This window comes from Macaca thibetana, chromosome 16 (genome assembly GCF_024542745.1).
Source record: "Macaca thibetana thibetana isolate TM-01 chromosome 16, ASM2454274v1, whole genome shotgun sequence".
NCBI classification, from domain to species: domain Eukaryota; kingdom Metazoa; phylum Chordata; class Mammalia; order Primates; family Cercopithecidae; genus Macaca; species Macaca thibetana.
Genome location: NC_065593.1, coordinates 29,300,971 through 29,319,526, shown reverse-complemented (window position 1 = coordinate 29,319,526; position 18,556 = coordinate 29,300,971). Strand labels below are relative to the sequence as shown.

Below are 18,556 nucleotides of genomic sequence, written 5' to 3'. Positions count from 1 at the left end.
GAGAATACACACCCACTCCCCACTTCTGCCTGTTGGCTAAAACCTTCTGAGAATTGCCCTTGCTCCAGATGAGGAAGTAGGGTTCAGAGAGAAGTGATTGGCTTGGGGTGATGGTATGAGTTAGGGACAGAGGACCCCTGTGTCCTGACTCTGGGCTCAGCACTTGATGCTCACCTCCTCACTCCCCAGGACTCACACCTGTCACCTCCTCACTCCCCAGGACTCCCATCTGTCACCTTTCCACTTTTGTCCTGTGGCTATGCCCATGGTGTATAATTGGGGCTTCAGAGATAAGTGAGGGTACTTCCTGGGGGTGATGTGGAGGTGACAGCCCTCTGTGAATCCAGGAGGGAGACCCTCAGAGGGAACATCTCAGGTGGCAAGAGCAGCAAGCGAGACCTTGTTCTGACCTCCCATGTAGATGCTGTGGCCATGGGGTGGGCAGGTGTGCAGGGCATGGAGGGCAGAGATCCTCTGTTTTCTAAAGTCCTAATTTGGGGACTTTTGGTGCTAGGGCAAAGCAGAGTCCCCAGGTCCTCCTTCCGTACCACCAAATCCCTGGCTGGTGGGACAAGCAGCCAGTTACCTGCTTGAGGAAGCTCAGGGTCTGCTGGGCAGCTGTGGTGGCTAGGATGGTGTGGCTGCTCCCAGGGCTGGGCCGCAGGGAGAGGGCCAGGCTGGCCACCACCTGGGCCTGAAGCTGTGTGATGCTGACCTTCTCCTCCGTCACTGTCAGCAGCGTCTCCCCGAGCACAGCCTCCGTCAGCGGAGACACCACCTGAGGCAGAGCGGGACTGGGATGGGAGAGAGCTAGGAAAGCGCAACCCCCCTGCCCAAGATCCCCAGCTAGGGAGAAATCCCAGCACTGCTGCAAGAGGGGCCTGAAGGGTGAGGCAGGCTGGGAGGCAGGACTTTGCAGCTCTGGCTCAGGTCTGCAACCAGGAACCAGTGTCCAGAGGTCATGAGAGTGTTAGGGGCTCATAGGAGTCAGGCAAGAACACAAATGAGAGAGGTGGGCCAATTCTAAGGAAAACAACAACCCACACACAGTGATAAGCAGCAATTGATGTGCAACCTCAATGTCAGAGAGACAAAAGGGAGTGGTGAGGACTGTGGAAAATGAGGGAACTCATTCTCACGTATAGGAGGCACCAATACCGGCTTCAGCTGATTGTTGCCAGATTCATTTTTTGTGAAACCAGAATCTATATGTATTTTTTAAATGAGAAATCTCCCAATTGAAAACACGTTGGATCAATTGTTTTACAAAGAAGATATGTCTGCAGGCAGATTCTAGCCTACAGGTCACAATAGTTTCTTAGGTAGATGATTTCTATCCAGACACCCAATTGTCAGGGTTGAAACAAGTCAGGAAAGGTCAAAGTTCAGTTCCTAGATCACCAAACGCACCTTCCTGGACTCCAGCCTGGCTGACTCTCACCTGCTCCCCCTCTGCTCTCAGGGAGGGGTCTGCTTGAGTCACCCACACTGAGGATTGATAAAGGTTGATACAGCTTGGAGTGAGAACTTTTACCAGGATGAAGCTAAGGGAGCTTGACCTTGGAATTTCAGACAAGGGGCAGGCAGGGAAGAGTGTTCTGGGGGCCAGTTGGGGTTGGGAAAATCTGAGTTCTGCACCCACAGGTAAATAAGGCTCCCAACACTGCCCCTTTTTGTGGGGACAGAGCCCATACCTACCTTAAAGGGGGTGGTGCCTGGCTCCAGCCCTGCCAGTGTGCTGCTGTCCACCATGTGTGCCACTCGGGGGTCGCCCACCCGCATGAAGTCACTGACTAGGTCAGTGACCTCCACCAGCCAGTCCGGGCCTAGCATGGTGACCACCTGGTCGGTGCCCTCGGATGATGTCGTGTGGAACTGGGTGAAGACCTGCAGGGTGGCATGCTGGTACTGCAGGGTGCAGCCCCGGCTTGCACTCTGCCGCCGCTCCTCCTCTTCCTCGTCCTCGTCCTCGCTTTCCCGGACTGACCTGGGGTGGGGACATGCCATGCTGAAGGCTTCTAACCTGGACTCTCACCTGCACAGTTCACACCCCTCACCCTTGCCCTGTTGGGTCCTCCCAGCTTCCCAGAAGCTCTGCAAAAGCAAGCCTCCTCTCTGGTTCATGCCTTTCATCTCTAAGTTTGGAGCCAGGAGTCCCAGTCTTTTCTCTCCTAGAAAAGTACCTTCTCGACCCTACCTCCTGTTCCTATTTGCCTCCTCTTGGCTTAAGCCAAGCCTGAGAATAGCTGGTGTCAAATCCTAACAGCAACTGCTGCCTCTTCTTCAGTACTAAGTTTGCGCCTGGCACTGTTTTAAGCTCTAACCTGGAGCAAATGTGATCCTTTTTATAGAATGCCAGAAATCTTAGCTGAATTGTGTTCTGCGGTTGTGAGGAAGCTAAGCAGAACCCGTAGGTGATGAACTCGGACATTTAACTGAGAAGATTTCCAAGCAAGGTGTGGAAATTGTGGCCTGGTTTCCTTTAGCTGCTTTTAGTCAAATGTGAGAGGAGAGAGACACATAGATAAACTGTTAAGCAAAAGGGAACCTGGACTTGATGATTTGGGAAATTCTCAGCCTGTGCACATTGCAAAAAAAAAAAAATGCTAAAATTGAGAGGTTTACTGCCAGGAAGGTGTGCTTTGGTGATAAAGCCAAGTGTTTCTCTCTGTAGCTAGTGCTTTGTTGGTGTACTGGAGGATCAAGCAACTAGAATATTCATTTACACCGAGAGTTCTTTTACCTGGGTTAATTAATTTATTCCTCACAAAAATCCTATGAGGCAGGTGTTATTGTGCCCATTTTACAGATATGGAGATGGAAGCACAGAGCGGTTACATAAGTAGCCCAAGTTTACACAGCTAGTAGATAGCAGAGGCAGGACTTAAACCAGGCTGTCTGGCTTCAGAGTCCACTGCTACTCAAAGCAGTATCGCTATCACTCAGGAGCTGGTGAGAAATGCAGAATTACAGGCTTTACCCCAGACCTGCCCAGTCAGAATCTGCATTTTACCCCGATCCCCAGGTGATTCATGTACACATTAAAGTTTGAGAGGCACTGGTCTATGCCACAGTGCTCTTCCAAACCTCTCTGAGTTGAACTCAGCCCATTTCTCACTTGGCTGCCTGTTTCTCTCACCACCTGCTTCTCTCTCCAGCCCCGCCCACCTCCTGCTCTTAGCTGCCTGTCACTTTCCTCTCTTCTCTTCCCTGCTGGGCTTTTCTCTCCAGCAGCTGAGTGGGTGATTGGAATGCGGTGAGTACACACGTATATGCCCCACATATGGGCACCCAGGTGCCTGAGCTTACAAGCCCACAAGGGAGCCTGGGTATGAGTCACAGTGTGCCTGCACTCATGCACTCACTAGTGTGTCCTTGATGTGCCCAGGCTGGGGCACACGCGTATAGCTGTGTCTGCTCCATTTTGTCTGCCTGACTGCAGACAGTCTCTTAACCTGTCTCCCCAGCCAACTCCTTTCAGTTCATTCTTTAAGACTTAGCTCAAGAGTTGTCTCTTCCAGGAAGCCTGCCTTGACTTCTCCTGGAGGAAGAAGCGGTCCTCTCCTTGTGCCACTTGATTCCCTGCATACAGGGCTTCCCACCCATCACCATGTTCTGTGGTACGCACATGCCTTCCTCCCCTGCTGGACTGAGAGACTGGCATGGTCAGGCACTGGTCACAGTCACCCCATCTCAAACACTTGCCAGTGCCTAGCTCACAGTAGCTGGTCAATGAAAGTTTGTTAACTGCACAACCAACCGACAGACTATGTATACCAAGGGCCTTATATCCATATGCAGGTCAGACTGTTGGCCGAGGTTGTATCCACCCATGAGTATCCCAAGTATCTGCCATAGGAGAGGGGCTGTACCTCCGGTCGGGGAGGATGGGTACCCTCCAGCCCTTCACTTGGCTGAGGCGGGCATCTGAGAGCTCAATGTGCAAGGGCAGCTTGGGTACCCAGACCGTCATTTCCAGGGGGGCATTGAGAACGTCGTAGCGGAAGGTGACCCTGGCGTTCATGGACCCTCGAGACTCTTTTCCGCTCACAAACACGTAGTCGCAGCTGCTGGAAACCTGGGGGAAGGGAGGAACAGTTGGCACGTCTTGCCGTACAGGTCTTCCTGTGAGGCAATGCAGGGAACTTCAGTCTGACAAGCAGGGCTGGAGGGAAAGTCCTAGGAGGCTGAAGGAGAGGCGGCCAGTGGAAGGAGGCATTGACTCCTCTGGGAGTCCCGGCTTCCATCACTGCTTTTGCTCTTTCTCGAGATCACCTCTTGGTGCCCACTGGGGAAGGCTTTTGTTCCTTAGTAAGGAGCCAACATGCAAATGCTTTTCAGGGGCTGTTCCTGATCTGCCAGAGCCACACTTTGGAGGAGGCTCCAGGGTGAGGGCCTCTCAGGGCTGGCTCCCCTCCCCTAGCAGGACTGGCGGGGCTCTGGATCCAGGGGTCTGGCAGGTAGAGTCCTCTATGGTGCAGAAAAGGACATGGGCACTTAACTGGGAAGGGAGGACATTGAGGTGGAGGGGATGGGGATGAGGGGCAGGCCCATGTCCTCCACAGCCTCTCTGGCATGGTTGCCCCAGGAGAATGGGCAGGTAGTTGATTTCTGGTGAGGGGGGCTGCTTAACCAGGTGTGGAGATGAGGGAATGGGAGAGGAAAACTCAGGACCAGAGAACCCCAGGCATAGATGGGTGGATGGCTGCCACCAACGAATGTGGCTGTTGTAAATGCCTGCCCACCTGGATACCAACTTGCATTCCTAGAGGTTCCCTGGATGGAAACCACACGCCTGCTGAATACATCTTGGTGGATACCTGTGCCCACTCACAGAGGTGTCACTGCCAGTACTTTAGGGCAAATGCAGATGGCTCTGTGTGTTAAATATGCCCACGCACACACCTGGCAGCCCAGAACGGATGCTGTGTGTACATGCATCTAGGTGCTCATGCTGGCGCACGTCCATGGATACATGGTCTTGAGTTTGGGAGCAGGTCTATCATTCAGCTGGTGGGTTGATGATGCCCTGAAGGCTCTGGAAGGACCCAGGGGCGTTGGGACTATGGCTTATCCATGGAGATGAGCCCCTGGGGCATGCCAAACCCTGCCAGCTCCCATCATCATCTCAGAGGGGTGGGTGGAGGGATGGGACAGCAGCCCTGCCAGAAATGCTCATTTCCCACCTCGGAAGGCAAAGAATTCCAACTGCAGACCTGTAAATTCCACTTACAATGTGGCAGACTCCATAAGACCTGAGTATATTTCATCGAGATTTGTAACCAATTTCATTTAACATCTTCTCTAATTCTCCTTGGTTCTGCTCTGGAGCTGGGGTGGGGGAGTCTGGGTGGCAGAGAAGGTGCTGGGTGAGGGCCCTTGGAAGCAGACCTGTTTCTTCCCATCCCAGTCTGCCAGCCGTGGACAGCCCCACAGACTTCTGGTGAGGCTTCTCTGAAGGGGGTGATGCAGTGGAGTTGGGGGTACCAGACCATCTGCTCTGGCTCCCTTGGAAGGCATCCTTCCTGGATGATGGATAGAAGAGGTAAGCCCCATGCTCCCCAGACTTGGAGGGACCCAAAGGCAAAGCATAGAGAGAGAGAGCAGGAGCGAGCCCAAGCGACCAGGAGGAGGACATCTGCATTCCAACTGTCCTGCTCTCCTTCAAGCTGAATTATTTACAGGAGCAAGAATGAATTCAGTTGTCTAATCATCTGATTTTGATGCCTGCTGGAGGGTGGCATAGTGAGCGGCTGACCCACCCCACAGGTACCAGGGCTGGACATCTGCTCACACCACTGCCCACTCTACTGCCTCCTCTTCCCAACTCACTTCTGACCACCATTCAAAGCCAGGGGAAGGAGCGAATCTGGAGTCCTCTTGGGGAGGTGGCAAACTGGGTCATTGAGTCAGATGAGTGTCGTGTGGGCTGGGCTGTGGAGGACCTGGGGCCAGAGCAGGTCCCTGGGGAGGAGCTCAGAGGTGGGCTGGGAGCTCACGGCTGAGAGGAGCCTTTAGGAGCTGGAGGAGCTGGAGCGTGTGTGCCGGGAGTGGGGCCCTCAGTACACAACCTTCACGCCTGGCCTTACTCACATACTTCTTGAGACTTCTTCCTGAGCTATATTGCCTTCATCCGATCACTCGCACTCTGGGTTCAGAGCAGGTCTTTGAGGGGTTGTCTCCCTCACCCACCCCGTTGCCTTGCCAGGTGTCTGCCACACACCAAGGTTCAATAATGTCTTGCTAGATTGATTTCAAGTTGTTGACACTGCCTTCTCCCCTCTGGCCTGACAGTCTGTTTCATATTCCTATAGGAAGCCCTCCAGGACTGGCTAAAGCAGTATCCAGGGGCAGGAAGACGGAGTACCATGGGAGTCAGTAGACTTGGGAATGAACCCTTTCAGAATGGTGTTGTGAAGCTTGGGATGAAGTAAGGCCAGTGCTGTAGGAGGAAAAGGGTGGGGCAGCTGCTGCAACAGAAGGGGTCCCAGCACAGGGAGGCATGAGTTCTGTCTTAGAGGATGAATAAGAGTCAGCCACCTGGACTCTGGTCTGAGGTTCTGCTCTCCTGAAGGCCTAGGGCTTCTTCCCCAGGGGCCCCACCTCCAGGATGCCCACCTTGATGATGTCTTCATTGTCTGACTCGCATTCCACTAGGGCAGAGACGTCTAGGACGAGGCCATTCACCTCAATGGCAATGACCTTGACAGGGATGGCCACTGTCCTGCCAGTCAGAATGGCAGTGTTGATGATCTCTGTGTCCTGCAGGGAGGAGAAGCAGGGAGGGGGACTCTGCTTGTGGTCCTCTTCTGTCCTGGGGCACACTAGCGAAGGGCCCGGCTCCTGGACACCCCCCCCCACTTCTCAGATGCACATCCTTCCAGTGGGGACACTTGCACACGTGTGCAGGGATAGGCAACCACCCCGCCTCACGCTCCTTGACAGATGGTCTGCTCACTTTGGGCTTTTACAGGAACCTCAGGGTCCACCTCACTGTGCTGCCAGGAAACAATCCTTCCCCAGGCCCCTGCCGTCTCCTCTTAAACAGCTTCCAGGCTCCTCAGGACTCACATAGTAACGTCCAACACATGCCCCTGGCCATTCAAGCTGCCCTGGGCTGGCCCCAGACAATCATTCCAGCCCTACCACTCCATGACGCTCTTTCTAAATCTATAGTTCTTTTGAACAAACTACTCATATTCTCACTACTGTACCTTTGCCCAAGTAATGCCCTGCCTAGGACACACTGTGCATCTCTGGGAGCCCTCCCTCCCAGGTGACCTCCAAGACTCAACTGCATTGCTACCTCCTCCTGCAAACTTCCCATCAGTGGTCCCTCCATGGTGACATCTCCCACCTCTGCCCCCACGAGCATCTGCTGTCCTCATGGCCTCACAAATATAACACACATGCACACAGCTTCTCACACAGGCATACCTGGGCATGGCAGGAAGTCTCACATATACACACATGTCAATTTGTACATATACTCAGTGGTTCACATTCTTGTCACACAAATGTGCATGCACGCATAGACTCAGGCATGTTCTGGGCTGGTCACCTGTCTGCTCACCATGGCCAGGGGTAGAATGGCTTGCACATCCCGCTGAATGACCGTCAGCTCAGTGACTGCCCGCTCCAGGTCAGGCAGGGCGCTGTGGCCACGGTAGTCAATGTGCCACATGATCCTCCGCTTGACCGACTGGCTGGTGAAGTTCTCCATTTCAAAGTCCAGCTGCAGGATCTCCAAGGGGCCCTGGCCCTCCCTGCCAGGGGAGGGGAGGGAAGGAGAGCAGACGATGAAGGGCTGGGAGTGGCCCAGGAGCTCAGAAACCCTCAATGGGGACCCCACCCCTCCCCGGGAGCTACCTGACGGGGCCCTGTGAGCCTTCTCCAGCCCATCTGAGGTGCTCCAGCCCCAGGATGCCACTGAGGGGCCTGGACCTCAGAGACCCCAGAGGCCAAGCCCCAGCCCTCCCCAAGTCCAGCCTCTTCCTTCAAAGATTCCCCGCCCCTCTCAGATGGTTGTCCTGCAAAGAGGTGGGTAGATGCACCAACTCTGGCTCACCAGGGGGGCAGGGGTGTGCCCTGAGCCCAGGTCACATCCACGGTGGCTGTTGAGTGCTTTGCCCCAGTCAGCAGCTCCGAGGTCACATGCCACTGGCCACTCCTTGACTTGGTACCTAAAAGGGTCACACCCTTCTTGGCCTTTACCCTGGGACAAAGTGGGAGGAAGAAGAGGGAGAGGGTCAGGCTACAGCCCAAAGCTGCCCACCTGGCCACCATCACTAGGCTGTACTGGGGGGAAGGGGACAGATAAGCTAAGTTACCCTGAGTCCTGGAAGTTTCAGATGAATGTTTCAGATGAATTTGGGGAATCTGGTATCACGCAGCTGAAAACTCTGACCCTCGGTGAAAGCTGCAATTCCTTCTACCATATCCCTGCCAAGTCTTTGCCTCATCTCTACTGGCATACCTTAGTGACAGGACTCACTACTGCACACATCTCATTCCTTTTTCAGAAAGCCCATGAAAACTAGAAAGATCTTCCCTGGATGTGGTTGAGCTAAAACAGCCACAGGTTCTGCTGGGCAACAGAGAACAATTCCCCTCCATCTTAACTGTAGTAGTTCTTCAAAAAGCTGGCGAGGTGAGTAGGTGTTCTCTGAATCTTCTTTCCTTCAGTTCCTCCAATTGTTTGTTGCCATAATTCTGAATCACCTCACAGCCAGTCACGCTCTTCTGGACACTAAATGTGAAGTGTCCCGTACTAAATACAACACTTCAGCTGCACCCAAATGAACATTGGCTAAAGTGAGGTAATTGCCACCTCTCTAATTCTGCAAGCTCTACTCCTATTAATGCAGCCCAAGATCTCTGATGACTGATTTAACTTATGTTCACATTCAGGTATCAATCACTGAATCAGGCATGACTCTTTCCAACAATATTTAAACTTGAAGGTAGGACACTGAGGAGACAGGGAAATACTAGAAGTTGCAGGCTAATGGTGATGTTTCAGGTCCCATGCATAGTGTCTGGGGGTGGGGAAGCATTTTGGTGGGTGTCCTCAGAGTTACACAACATAGGTCAAACCATAGATTCCTAGTGTGAAATATTATCATGTTTTGGGGGGATGTGATACAATCGAAGGCATTTTTGAGTTTGCAAACTGTGTCCTTTTCAAGATGTAGAAGGATAGAAAGAGCTGGGAATCCTGAAAATTTTTCTCCCAACTCTAGGACTGGAGCAAATGTCCCTAAACACACACACACACACACACACACACACACACACACTCTCTCACGCTTCTGTTGGCTCCCAGCCAAGAGGCTGCTCTCTGGTCCCCATTTCTCTTCCTTGGCCTCAGTCTCCTTGTCTGTAAAATGTCTAAGGGCACTTCTAGTCCCAGTTCTATTATTCTGGACATCTATGATTGTGAAACTGATATTTCCTCTTTACCATGATGCCATTTCTATGAGATCCAGAAATAGGGGCAGGAATGTTTGTTGCCATTAGACAGATAAGAGCACTGCGGCTCCAATAAGCGAGGTATCTTCCTGAGGTTGCTCAAGTACTAAATGACAGACCTAGGATTAGGAAGCTGGACAGGGATACAGCTGGGAGGTCCCCCCTCCCACCCACCCACAAGGAGTCAGGTATGCATTTGATCTTGGAAGGGAAACCAGATCCCCACCCATCTTCCCTACTACCTGAGTGTAAAGTGCTCCACGCTGGGGCTGGAGGACGAGGAGGAGTTGGGGGCCAGATAGAGGAGGATGCTGAGCACTTCCCCGGGCTTGAGGGGCCGGTCTGGCAAGCGGATCATCAGGTTGCTGTCCAGCCTGTGCTCCTGCAGGGTCCTCCTGGGGGGCGGGCGGAACAGGCTGATGCTCCCGATGCGCAGCAGGGGGTGCTGGGTAGGGCTCTCCGCTCGGGCCCCCACCCCGGGCCCGGCCCCACGGCGGGAGCCCCCGCAGCCCCCCGACGCATCAGGGGCGTGGAGCGTGTAGTAGAGCTCGGCCTGCTGGCTCTCCCCTGTCGCCTCGGGCTCCAGCCCGTCCGGGGACTTGCGGCGGGCTGTGGGCGGCGCAGCCGGGGCTGGGGGCCCGAACCAGGCCAGGGGCAGCTCGGCCCGCACGAGACAAGTGGCCAGGCCCCCGCTGAGGCGGCAGGAGCTCTTGACTTCCCGGGCATCCCGGAAGGCGTGCAGGCGGACACAGGGTAGCCGCTCCGTGACGCCGAAGTCATCCCAGTCCCGGCCGGCCACGTAGAACAGCACTTGGGCCACGGGCTGCGAGGCGGGCACGCGCGGGCGGACAATGAAGGCCCGCACCTTCCAGTTCACCGTCAGGCGCTCGGGGATGTCCAGGGTGCTAGAAGGCTGCAGGAGCTCCCGCGCCACCACCTGGCTGGTGCTGAAGGGTCCCAGCGAGACGTTGAGGACCGGCAGCTCCTTGGTCTGGAACACCACGAAGGGCTCGGAGCGCTGCAGGGAGCTGTTGGCGACCGCGGGTGACGGGGGCCGCGCCTCCCGCAGGAAGAAGGCCAGCCGCGTGTGCGACAGGCGGTAGCTGACCGGCAGTACCGGGCTGGCCTGCGGCCCCGGCGGGCTGGGGCTGGCCGGGTGGGAGCGGCCAGAGGCTGGGGACAGACAGAGGAAAGAGGCCCAGGGTGGTCAGGAGAGGGCACGCTGGGACCCCCGGGTGCTCCCAGCCTCGTCTCGCCCACCCCACAGAGGGCTGCCCACTCTTCTAACTGGGCAGGTTCAGCCTGGCTGTCTATCCTCCGGTGGGCCCGTAGCCTGGCTCAGGCCTGGCTCCCCGAACTCCAAGCCTGGCACCCCCTTTGCTCGTATGTGAATTACCCTCTCAGCCACCGCTTCATGTATTTACCTGCGACGTAGGGGTAAAGCCAATACCATGGCAAAACCTTGTGAACCTTCAGGAGGTTCTATCCCCAGCGTCCTCACTTGTAAAACAAGTATAAAAATTGTTTCTGCCTCAAAGTGCCATTGTGAGGACTTTCAAAGTCGTGCAAATAAAGGACTGAGTGGACTCTGGTGCTGAAAAGAGTCCCTGTGATCCCTGTGTAACCTGCACTGCGCTTCGTGTGGGACAGGCGTTACTATATTTCATCCTCAGATCAATCCTTTGAGGTACGTATTATTATGATCTCCCTCCACGCAACCAGTTTTCTATCAGTAACTTCCTTTTTGAGTGCCAATTCTAACATCTTACAGATAAATGAACTAAGGTGCAAGGCACTTAAATAATTTAACCAAGTTACATGGGCAAAGGGGCCAGCAGCGGGACTCGAACCTGGGGTCCCCTGACTCTCAAACCCAAGCTCCTTAGTATTGCACCTGCTGTCTCAGCTGGTGTAGGGTCCCCAGCAGCTGTCTCCCTTCTCCCTTTGGCCACAGACTATATAAGCAGGAAATTTTATTCTCAGTCTCGCACACCTAAACATGGGCCTCCTCCCTCCTCTTAACTCCCTCTCCCCACCTACCAAGGAGGCTGCCAACTTCTGGCAATTCCACCTCGGGCTGCCCCTTGCCCTCCCTCCCTGCTCCCATTCTGGCCTTACTTTTGTCGCTATGACGACATACCACTGGCCAGCAGGGTCTCCCCTCCTCCCTGGCATTCTCCTGCCCCACAAAGCAGCCAGAGTGTTTTCTCTCCTGGACACAAATCAGACACTGTTGCCCCCCTCACTCCCAGCTCAAAACTTGTTGGACACTGTCAAGGAACAGGAAGGACGCAAGTGGAGGCTTGAGGTTTGAAATCTTATTTTGGATGTCCCCAAGAACCTCCCGAGTCACATTCCTCAACTGTAAAATCAGGACAATGATAACAGTAATGCTGGTCTCGCAGGAGGCTGTGTTGTCATTTGTTTTGTTTCTGAGAATCAAATAAGAAAGCACTCTATGAATTGTGCAACACAATGCAAATGTGTATATATCAAAGAAGCTCTCCCATCTGCTTACAAAATAAAACCCAAACTCACTTTTGTACCTGAGCGTGACATTCAGGGCCCCCTACACAAAGCATCAGGATCCTTTTTCTCCTAGGATTCCTCCTCCCAATGCCCTGCTGGTGGCTTAACTGGACAACTCACTGATCTTCACACTCACGGATGCTGTCTTATCTCCCCTCCTTTGCTCATGCTGCACCCTCTGCATTAGATTCTCTCCTTTCTTATTTGTGCACATCCAAATCTGAATCTTCCTCCAGGGTCCAGCTTCAATGCCACCTCCTCCATGAAGCCCTCCAAGATGTGCCCTCAACTCCTGGGAGTTTCCTCAGAGCTTTGTCCTTCTCTGCGGGGACCTCCCATCCTGCCTTGTGTAGGAGTTGTTACCTACCTGGCCTTGCACCAAGAAAGCCTTCCACAAATCATGGCTGATCTACACTGAGTGATCTGCAGAGACCTACGTCCCAAAGAGGAGACTCCTAGTCAGTACTAGACATTACTTGCAGTTTATACATATTTATCATTTTACCACTGTCAATTAAACCTTGGCAGTTTCACAAACTTTCACATCCAGTTCCTCGCAAAAGCAGTGAACTAAAAATTCCGTGCTCTTGAGGCTCTGGTCTCAATATCCTTTAAAACAAAATCTGCAGTAATCTTCCTCGTTCAAAAAATAAGGCAACAGGCTTGGGGTATGACGAAGGCTGTTGGGGTCAGTTGTTTTAAGAGGCGTGGCACGTGCTCTCACCACTTCTCCTGTGGCGTGCTCGGGAGGACCTGAGCAGCCCTTAGGACCAAGTGGGGAAATCATTGGCAAGAAATGCTGGGAACTGACGGTGGGGTGCGGGTGTGCAGCAGAGTCCAAATGAGGACAGGAAGTTGTTTGCAGAGATGGGGAGAGCCTTTCTGGCTGGTGCCTGAGGTCTCATAATGTGTCCCTGCAGCCTGGGGAATGCTGGCCCCGAGGCTGACTGTGGAAATGCAGGATCCACATTTGGACCCTGCTTTGGAAGCAGCAGCAAGCAGGCGAACCAACCAGCTTTGGGACTCAAGTGCAAGGCCTCTCTCTGCCACAGACTCACTGGGCAAGTTGCTTTCCATTTTGAGCCTCAGTTTCCACCTCTAAAGTTGCGGTGGTGACATCAGTCCCTCCCCCTCGCAGGGACATTGAGTAGCTGAAAGACCAAGAACAAGACATCCTCTGGGACCTGCAGAGCCGCTCAGGGCAGGGGCACTGCTGCATGTATGGGGAGGTACAGGGCCTTTGAGTACTGGGGTCAAGGTGGGGCCCCACGCTCCTCCCTCTAGGCTGGGAGAAGTGCAGCTGCGGTCAGTGAGCTCTCAGTGCTCACTATCCAGGCTGCAGAGGTACAAGGTGGTGGTGGGGGACTAGCCCTGCCTTTGTTATCCATCCCCTGGAGACCCCAGAGCTGCTAAGTGGCACTTAGTCCCCTTTGCCCTCTCTTACTGTTCCAACTTCACGACTGACCATCTGGATTCCTTGGAGGCACAGCAGAGGCAGAGACCACCAGATGGGCACCGGACTCAGAGGGGCATGAAGGAAGGGATTGGGGAAGTGTGACTGCATCCCCCACCTGAATCCCCTCACCCCGCTGGGGGAGGAGCTGGTCTAGCAAAACCAGGATCCTGGATCATCCAAACCATCTGCTGTTCTTGGAATATAATGAGAAAATATTTCTACCCCAGGGCCTTTGCATTGCTGTTCCTCCTGCCTTGAATTTTCTCCCCTTGATATTCACATGTTTCTCTCCCCCTCTCTTTTTTTTTCTCTCTCTCATCAATCTTTGTTTAGGGACATCTTCCTGATCATTTATCTAAAGTAGCACTGTCTTTCCCCCATCCGTGCCGCTGATCTCTCTCTATCCCTTTTCCTGTTTCATTTTCTTCATAGCACTTACCACCACTTAACTCTATATTATATGCATGTGTCTGTTTCTGCCAACTAGAAATTAAGTTCCATGGGGGCACAGACAGGGCTTTGCTTCCTGCTCTATTTTAGTGCTTACAACATGGCCTGGCACATAGCAGGCCCTCAATACATTTTTGTTGAAAGAATGAAATTCTCTGAATGAACAGCCCAGCACTGACTGGGATGCTGTGGGGGTAATGAGTTCCTTGTCAATGGGGCATCCAAGAGGAGACTGGGTGGCCACTGAGGGGAGGGCTCCTGGCCCCAGGCCTAGGGGCTCTGGACCCTGTTAGCAACCTTGCAGATAAGAAAGCTGAGTTTCTGGAAGGGGAAGTAACCTGTATCAAGAAAACAGCTGGCATTCAGAAGAGGGAGCCAAAAAGCTGACATTAGGGCATTGCAATTTTTATATGTATGTCACTGTGGCCCGCAGCAGCCTCTCCCATCACCACCATGAACCACTCCATCCTGCTGGGGCCCTATAGTCTCCTCAGCGGTGGAGCAGCGTGGGTCTCTGAGATGCTAGCACTAATCTATGCTCTCCCACTCACCTATTCTGGAGCTTAAAGGATCCTGCTTGATCTCTCTGGACCTCAGTTTTCCCCGGGAGGTGGGGAAGGCCCTTGAAGCCTTCTGGTGTGGCTGGAGAGGGAGGAGGTAAGACTGATGGAATGAATAGACACATGGTCCGTCAAGTTTTCAGAGACACTAAGTGTGTGCTTGAGTGTACACATATATGTGTGCTAACCCGCGCTCCGGCCTGCCTCTCGGCACAGAGCTCTGACTGCCAGACATCATGGAGCATGGCATGGGAGGAAAAGCTACTGGAAGGTTCCTTGAAGGAAGACAGATGTGGGGTGGGGAGAAGGGAGGCTGATCAACTTAGAGACTGAGGTCAGGCCAGGACTGGAGGTGGAAGAGGGGAGAGATCGGGGTGGAAGGCGTTGCGTGGACCCACCTTGGACGCACAGCACTAAGGAGTGCCCATGCCCTCCAGACTGACCTGGGAGGGACACACACACACACACACACACACACACACACACCCGCTGGTACCTGTCTGCCCCTCACCTCCACAGCAGGCTGCCCATAACAGTTCCGTGGGCCTGGTTCTGAACCCTGGCCCCACTGTGCCCCCAGGCTGCACTGCAGCTCTGTTTTGACCCCAGTTTGCCCTGCAGACCAGTTCGTCTGCTGCTTTCCTGTTGATGGCCTGGGCTCTGACTTGGTCTTCAGGCATTTGGGTCTGGCCTTGGGACCCTATCCCTTGCTGCCATCTCCTGAGAAAAGGAGCTTCTCCATGTCTTCTCTGACTTATGGTGGGGTGTTATGGGCTGAACTGTGCCCTGCCCTTGAAATCTTAACCCTCAGTATCTCAAAATATGACAGTATTTGGAGACAGGATCCTTAAAGAGGATACTAGGGTTTAAATTAAGCTGTGAGGGTGGGTCCTCATCCAATATGACCAGTGTCCTTATAAGAAGAGGTGAGGATGCAGACACACACAGAGCGATGTTGTGAAGACACAGGGAGAAGGCAGCCGTCTATGGGCCAGGAAGACAGCCCTCACCAGAAACCAATCCTGCTGACGCCTTGACCCCAGACTTCCAGCCTCTAGAACTGTGAGAAAATAAATTTCTGTTAAGCCACCCAGCCTGTGGAATTTTGTCATGGCAGCCCTAGCAAACTGATACATGAGGATTACTATTTCTGCCCCTCCCAGCCTCAGATTCCCCCAGTAAGATGTAGAGACACCGTACAGCGAGGGGCAGCGGGGGGGTGGGGAAGACAGGCTGGGATCATCCAGCTTTTGCACATGGGGATAACGATGATGCCTGAGGTATTCCGAGTTCCCTCCAGCATCCCCGACCCCTGCCAGACTGTACCTAGCGAGACACCCTTTCCATGTGAGCTGGACCAGCCCTGTTCTTCTCATAACCCAAAGAGACAAATACATGAATAGTGGTTTCACCATCCTGGCGGGAGGGTATCTGACCCAACAGGACCCAAGAGAAGACTTGCACGTGGGACGATGTGGGGGTTCCCTCATCCTTCCATGCCCAGCTCAAGCATCATCTCCTCCCTGAAGCCTTCTCTGATATCTCTCACAGCCACCATCCTAGGCAGACAGCCCCTCCTCCTCTCTGCTACTGCTCTGCTCTGGCCAGCTCTGACTCTGACAGATCAGGAGGAGCCTGGCCTTGGTATGAGTGAAACGCACGTGATGTGGGAACTCTCTCATTAGTCACTTCTGTGATTGCTCCCCTAGGGCCATGAGACACTGGCTCCTGCGTCCCTGTGCCTGCACAGAGGCCTCTCCAGCTGTCTCCACCATTAGATGGCACATAGTTATTTTTCATACCTCTGCCTATCCAACTGAACTGGGATATGGGTGGACATTGGTGCTGGACCAGCTTTGCATAGTACAAGGTCAGCTGGCTGAAGGAGAGGTGATGATTTGGGCCCAGTGGGCCCTGAACACTGCCCTCCCTGACCACCAGGACGGGGCCTCTATGTATAATACTACTGAACAGTTGGTGTCTTGGACAAAGATGCCCAGCTCAAGTGGCACACAGTGGGTGCTTAACAAATGTCAATTCCATACCTTTCTGAGGCTGGGGGTACCTGCTCAGGCTTGCCCTAGGTGCCTGGGAGCACAGCAGGGGCCCTCTGCCTCTCCCAGACAACCTTCTCCCCAGGTGCAGAGGCAAGCCCCCACCTTCCCAGGTGCATAAATGAATCTCTGTGGAAGCTAGGGCCAGGCAGCTTGGGGGTGGGGGCCCCTCTGACCATCTCCCTGCTTCTAATCAAGATCAGATGCCTCCTACTTCTACCTCTAATTATCTCCAAATTAAAACTAATCTCTTGCAAATCAGAAAAAAAAAACTGTCATTAGCTTTGGTGAGTTTGTGGTTCAGGGGCACAGCAGGTATGCCAGCAGGGCTGGAGGGTGCTGGGCTGTGCTGGGAGAGAGCTTGGCCTGCTCACCTGTGTGTGTACACACACAGATGCATCCACACCAGATGTCAGTGTTTAGGGATCCGTTAGCACTTGCTCCTGGGTTTGCCTGAATGTAGAAATCAACCACAGCAAACAAAACAACAGCAAACAACGCCTAAGGAAGGGCCCAGGCTTATACAGTCAGAATTTCCAGGGGACAGGCCTGGTATCTGTATGTTTATGAAGCATCCCAGGCATTGTTATCATGGCAGATGCTTGGATCATAGCGCTAAGTAGGAAGGGTTGGTGAAGACGCTGAAGAGGCTGTGACTTGCATAGCGTTAACGTTGGTGTTGTTGATAGTTAATGATGACAAGTACCCAGAGCTTAGAACAATGCCTGGCCCATATAGATGCGAAACACATCTTTTTATCAAATCTATGAATGAATGAATGAATGAATGAATGAATGAATGAATGAGAGGGGACATGAGCCATGATTAGTGCTGGTGGTGAGAATCCCAGGTGCCATGTGGTCCATGATGCAGAGGCCAGAAATAGCCTCTGCCCGGTGACCCCACCCCAACCCAGACTTGGAGGACCACAGGAGGGTATAACCTAAGGAAGTGGGAGGGACTGGCCCTGGGGAAACACCCCCAAACCAGGAGAGCTGCGGTGGAGGAAGCTGAGGCCAAGGGTACAAAGAAGCGGGCTCTGAACTGGGAGGAAGGATGCCTGGGTTTCAGGCCTGCTCTTCCTTGGCTGATTGGCAAGTCTGACCTAGCAGGTTATTTCTGCTCTCCAGGGCCGTATTTCCCCATAGGCAAAAGGGGAATTATTAGCCTGTGATATCAAATTGTTCCTGTGTAGCAGAGTGTCACAGTGGGAAAAACCTAGGTCTTGAGAAAGATGTTTCATTTTTTAAAAAATCAGTGATACCCAGTGTTAGCAAGGGGCTAAAGAACTGGCGCATTCCTCTGCCCTCCTGGTGGAGGGTGAACTAGGCAAGCTTTCTAGAAAGCAATTACAAGATAGGTTTTAAAGGTCTTAAAACTGTCCATGCTCTTTGACCCAAGAAATTCCACTTTGAGAATCTAATAAACAAAAATCTGCTCAAAGATTTACAAATGTTGACTGGGCACGGTGGCTTACTCCTGTAATTCCAGCACTTTGGGAGGCTCAGGAGGGAGTATGGCTTGAGACCAGGAGTTTGAGACTGACTTGGACAACAAAGAGAGATCCCATCTCTGGAAAAAAAAAAAAATTGCCAGGCATGGACCTGTGGTCTCAACTACTTGGGAGGCTGAGGCAGGAGGATCACTTGAGAAGTTCAAGGCTGCAGTGAGCTATGATTACGTCACTGCATTCCAGCCTGGCCAACAGAGTGAGACCCTATCTCTAAAACAAACAAACAAAAACAAAAAAATTTACATAGATGTTCACTGTAATGCTATGTTTACCAGTAAAAAATTAGAAACAACCTAAATGTCAAAAGCAGAGTTAAATTAAATAAATGCAAATGCATAAAAACGGATATATGCAGCCATTGTAGATCAAGTTTTCAAAAAAGAATATTTACTTGAATGGGAAAGTGTTCACAAAACAGTGCGAATTAACAAAGCAGGGCATTAAACTGACTATATAGCATAATACTAATTTTATATAAAAAGATGTAAACACTGGGTAGAAATATATCAAAATGCTAATGGTT

At 52.8% G+C, this 18,556-nt stretch overlaps 1 protein-coding gene across 1 annotated transcript in view; it reads right to left on the bottom strand.

The window, feature by feature from the left end:
- TMEM132E (transmembrane protein 132E) overlaps positions 1–18,556 on the bottom strand; it is a 59,477-nt gene that overhangs the window by 2,530 nt on the left and 38,391 nt on the right. Inside the window, exons 2-8 of the mRNA XM_050762512.1 lie at positions 9,714–10,644; positions 8,069–8,215; positions 7,574–7,766; positions 6,619–6,762; positions 3,873–4,078; positions 1,699–1,987; positions 587–778 (exon numbers count right to left, since the gene is read on the bottom strand). Coding sequence (XP_050618469.1) covers positions 587–778; positions 1,699–1,987; positions 3,873–4,078; positions 6,619–6,762; positions 7,574–7,766; positions 8,069–8,215; positions 9,714–10,644 — 2,102 coding nt within the window. The remainder of the gene's footprint in view (positions 1–586; positions 779–1,698; positions 1,988–3,872; positions 4,079–6,618; positions 6,763–7,573; positions 7,767–8,068; positions 8,216–9,713; positions 10,645–18,556) is intronic.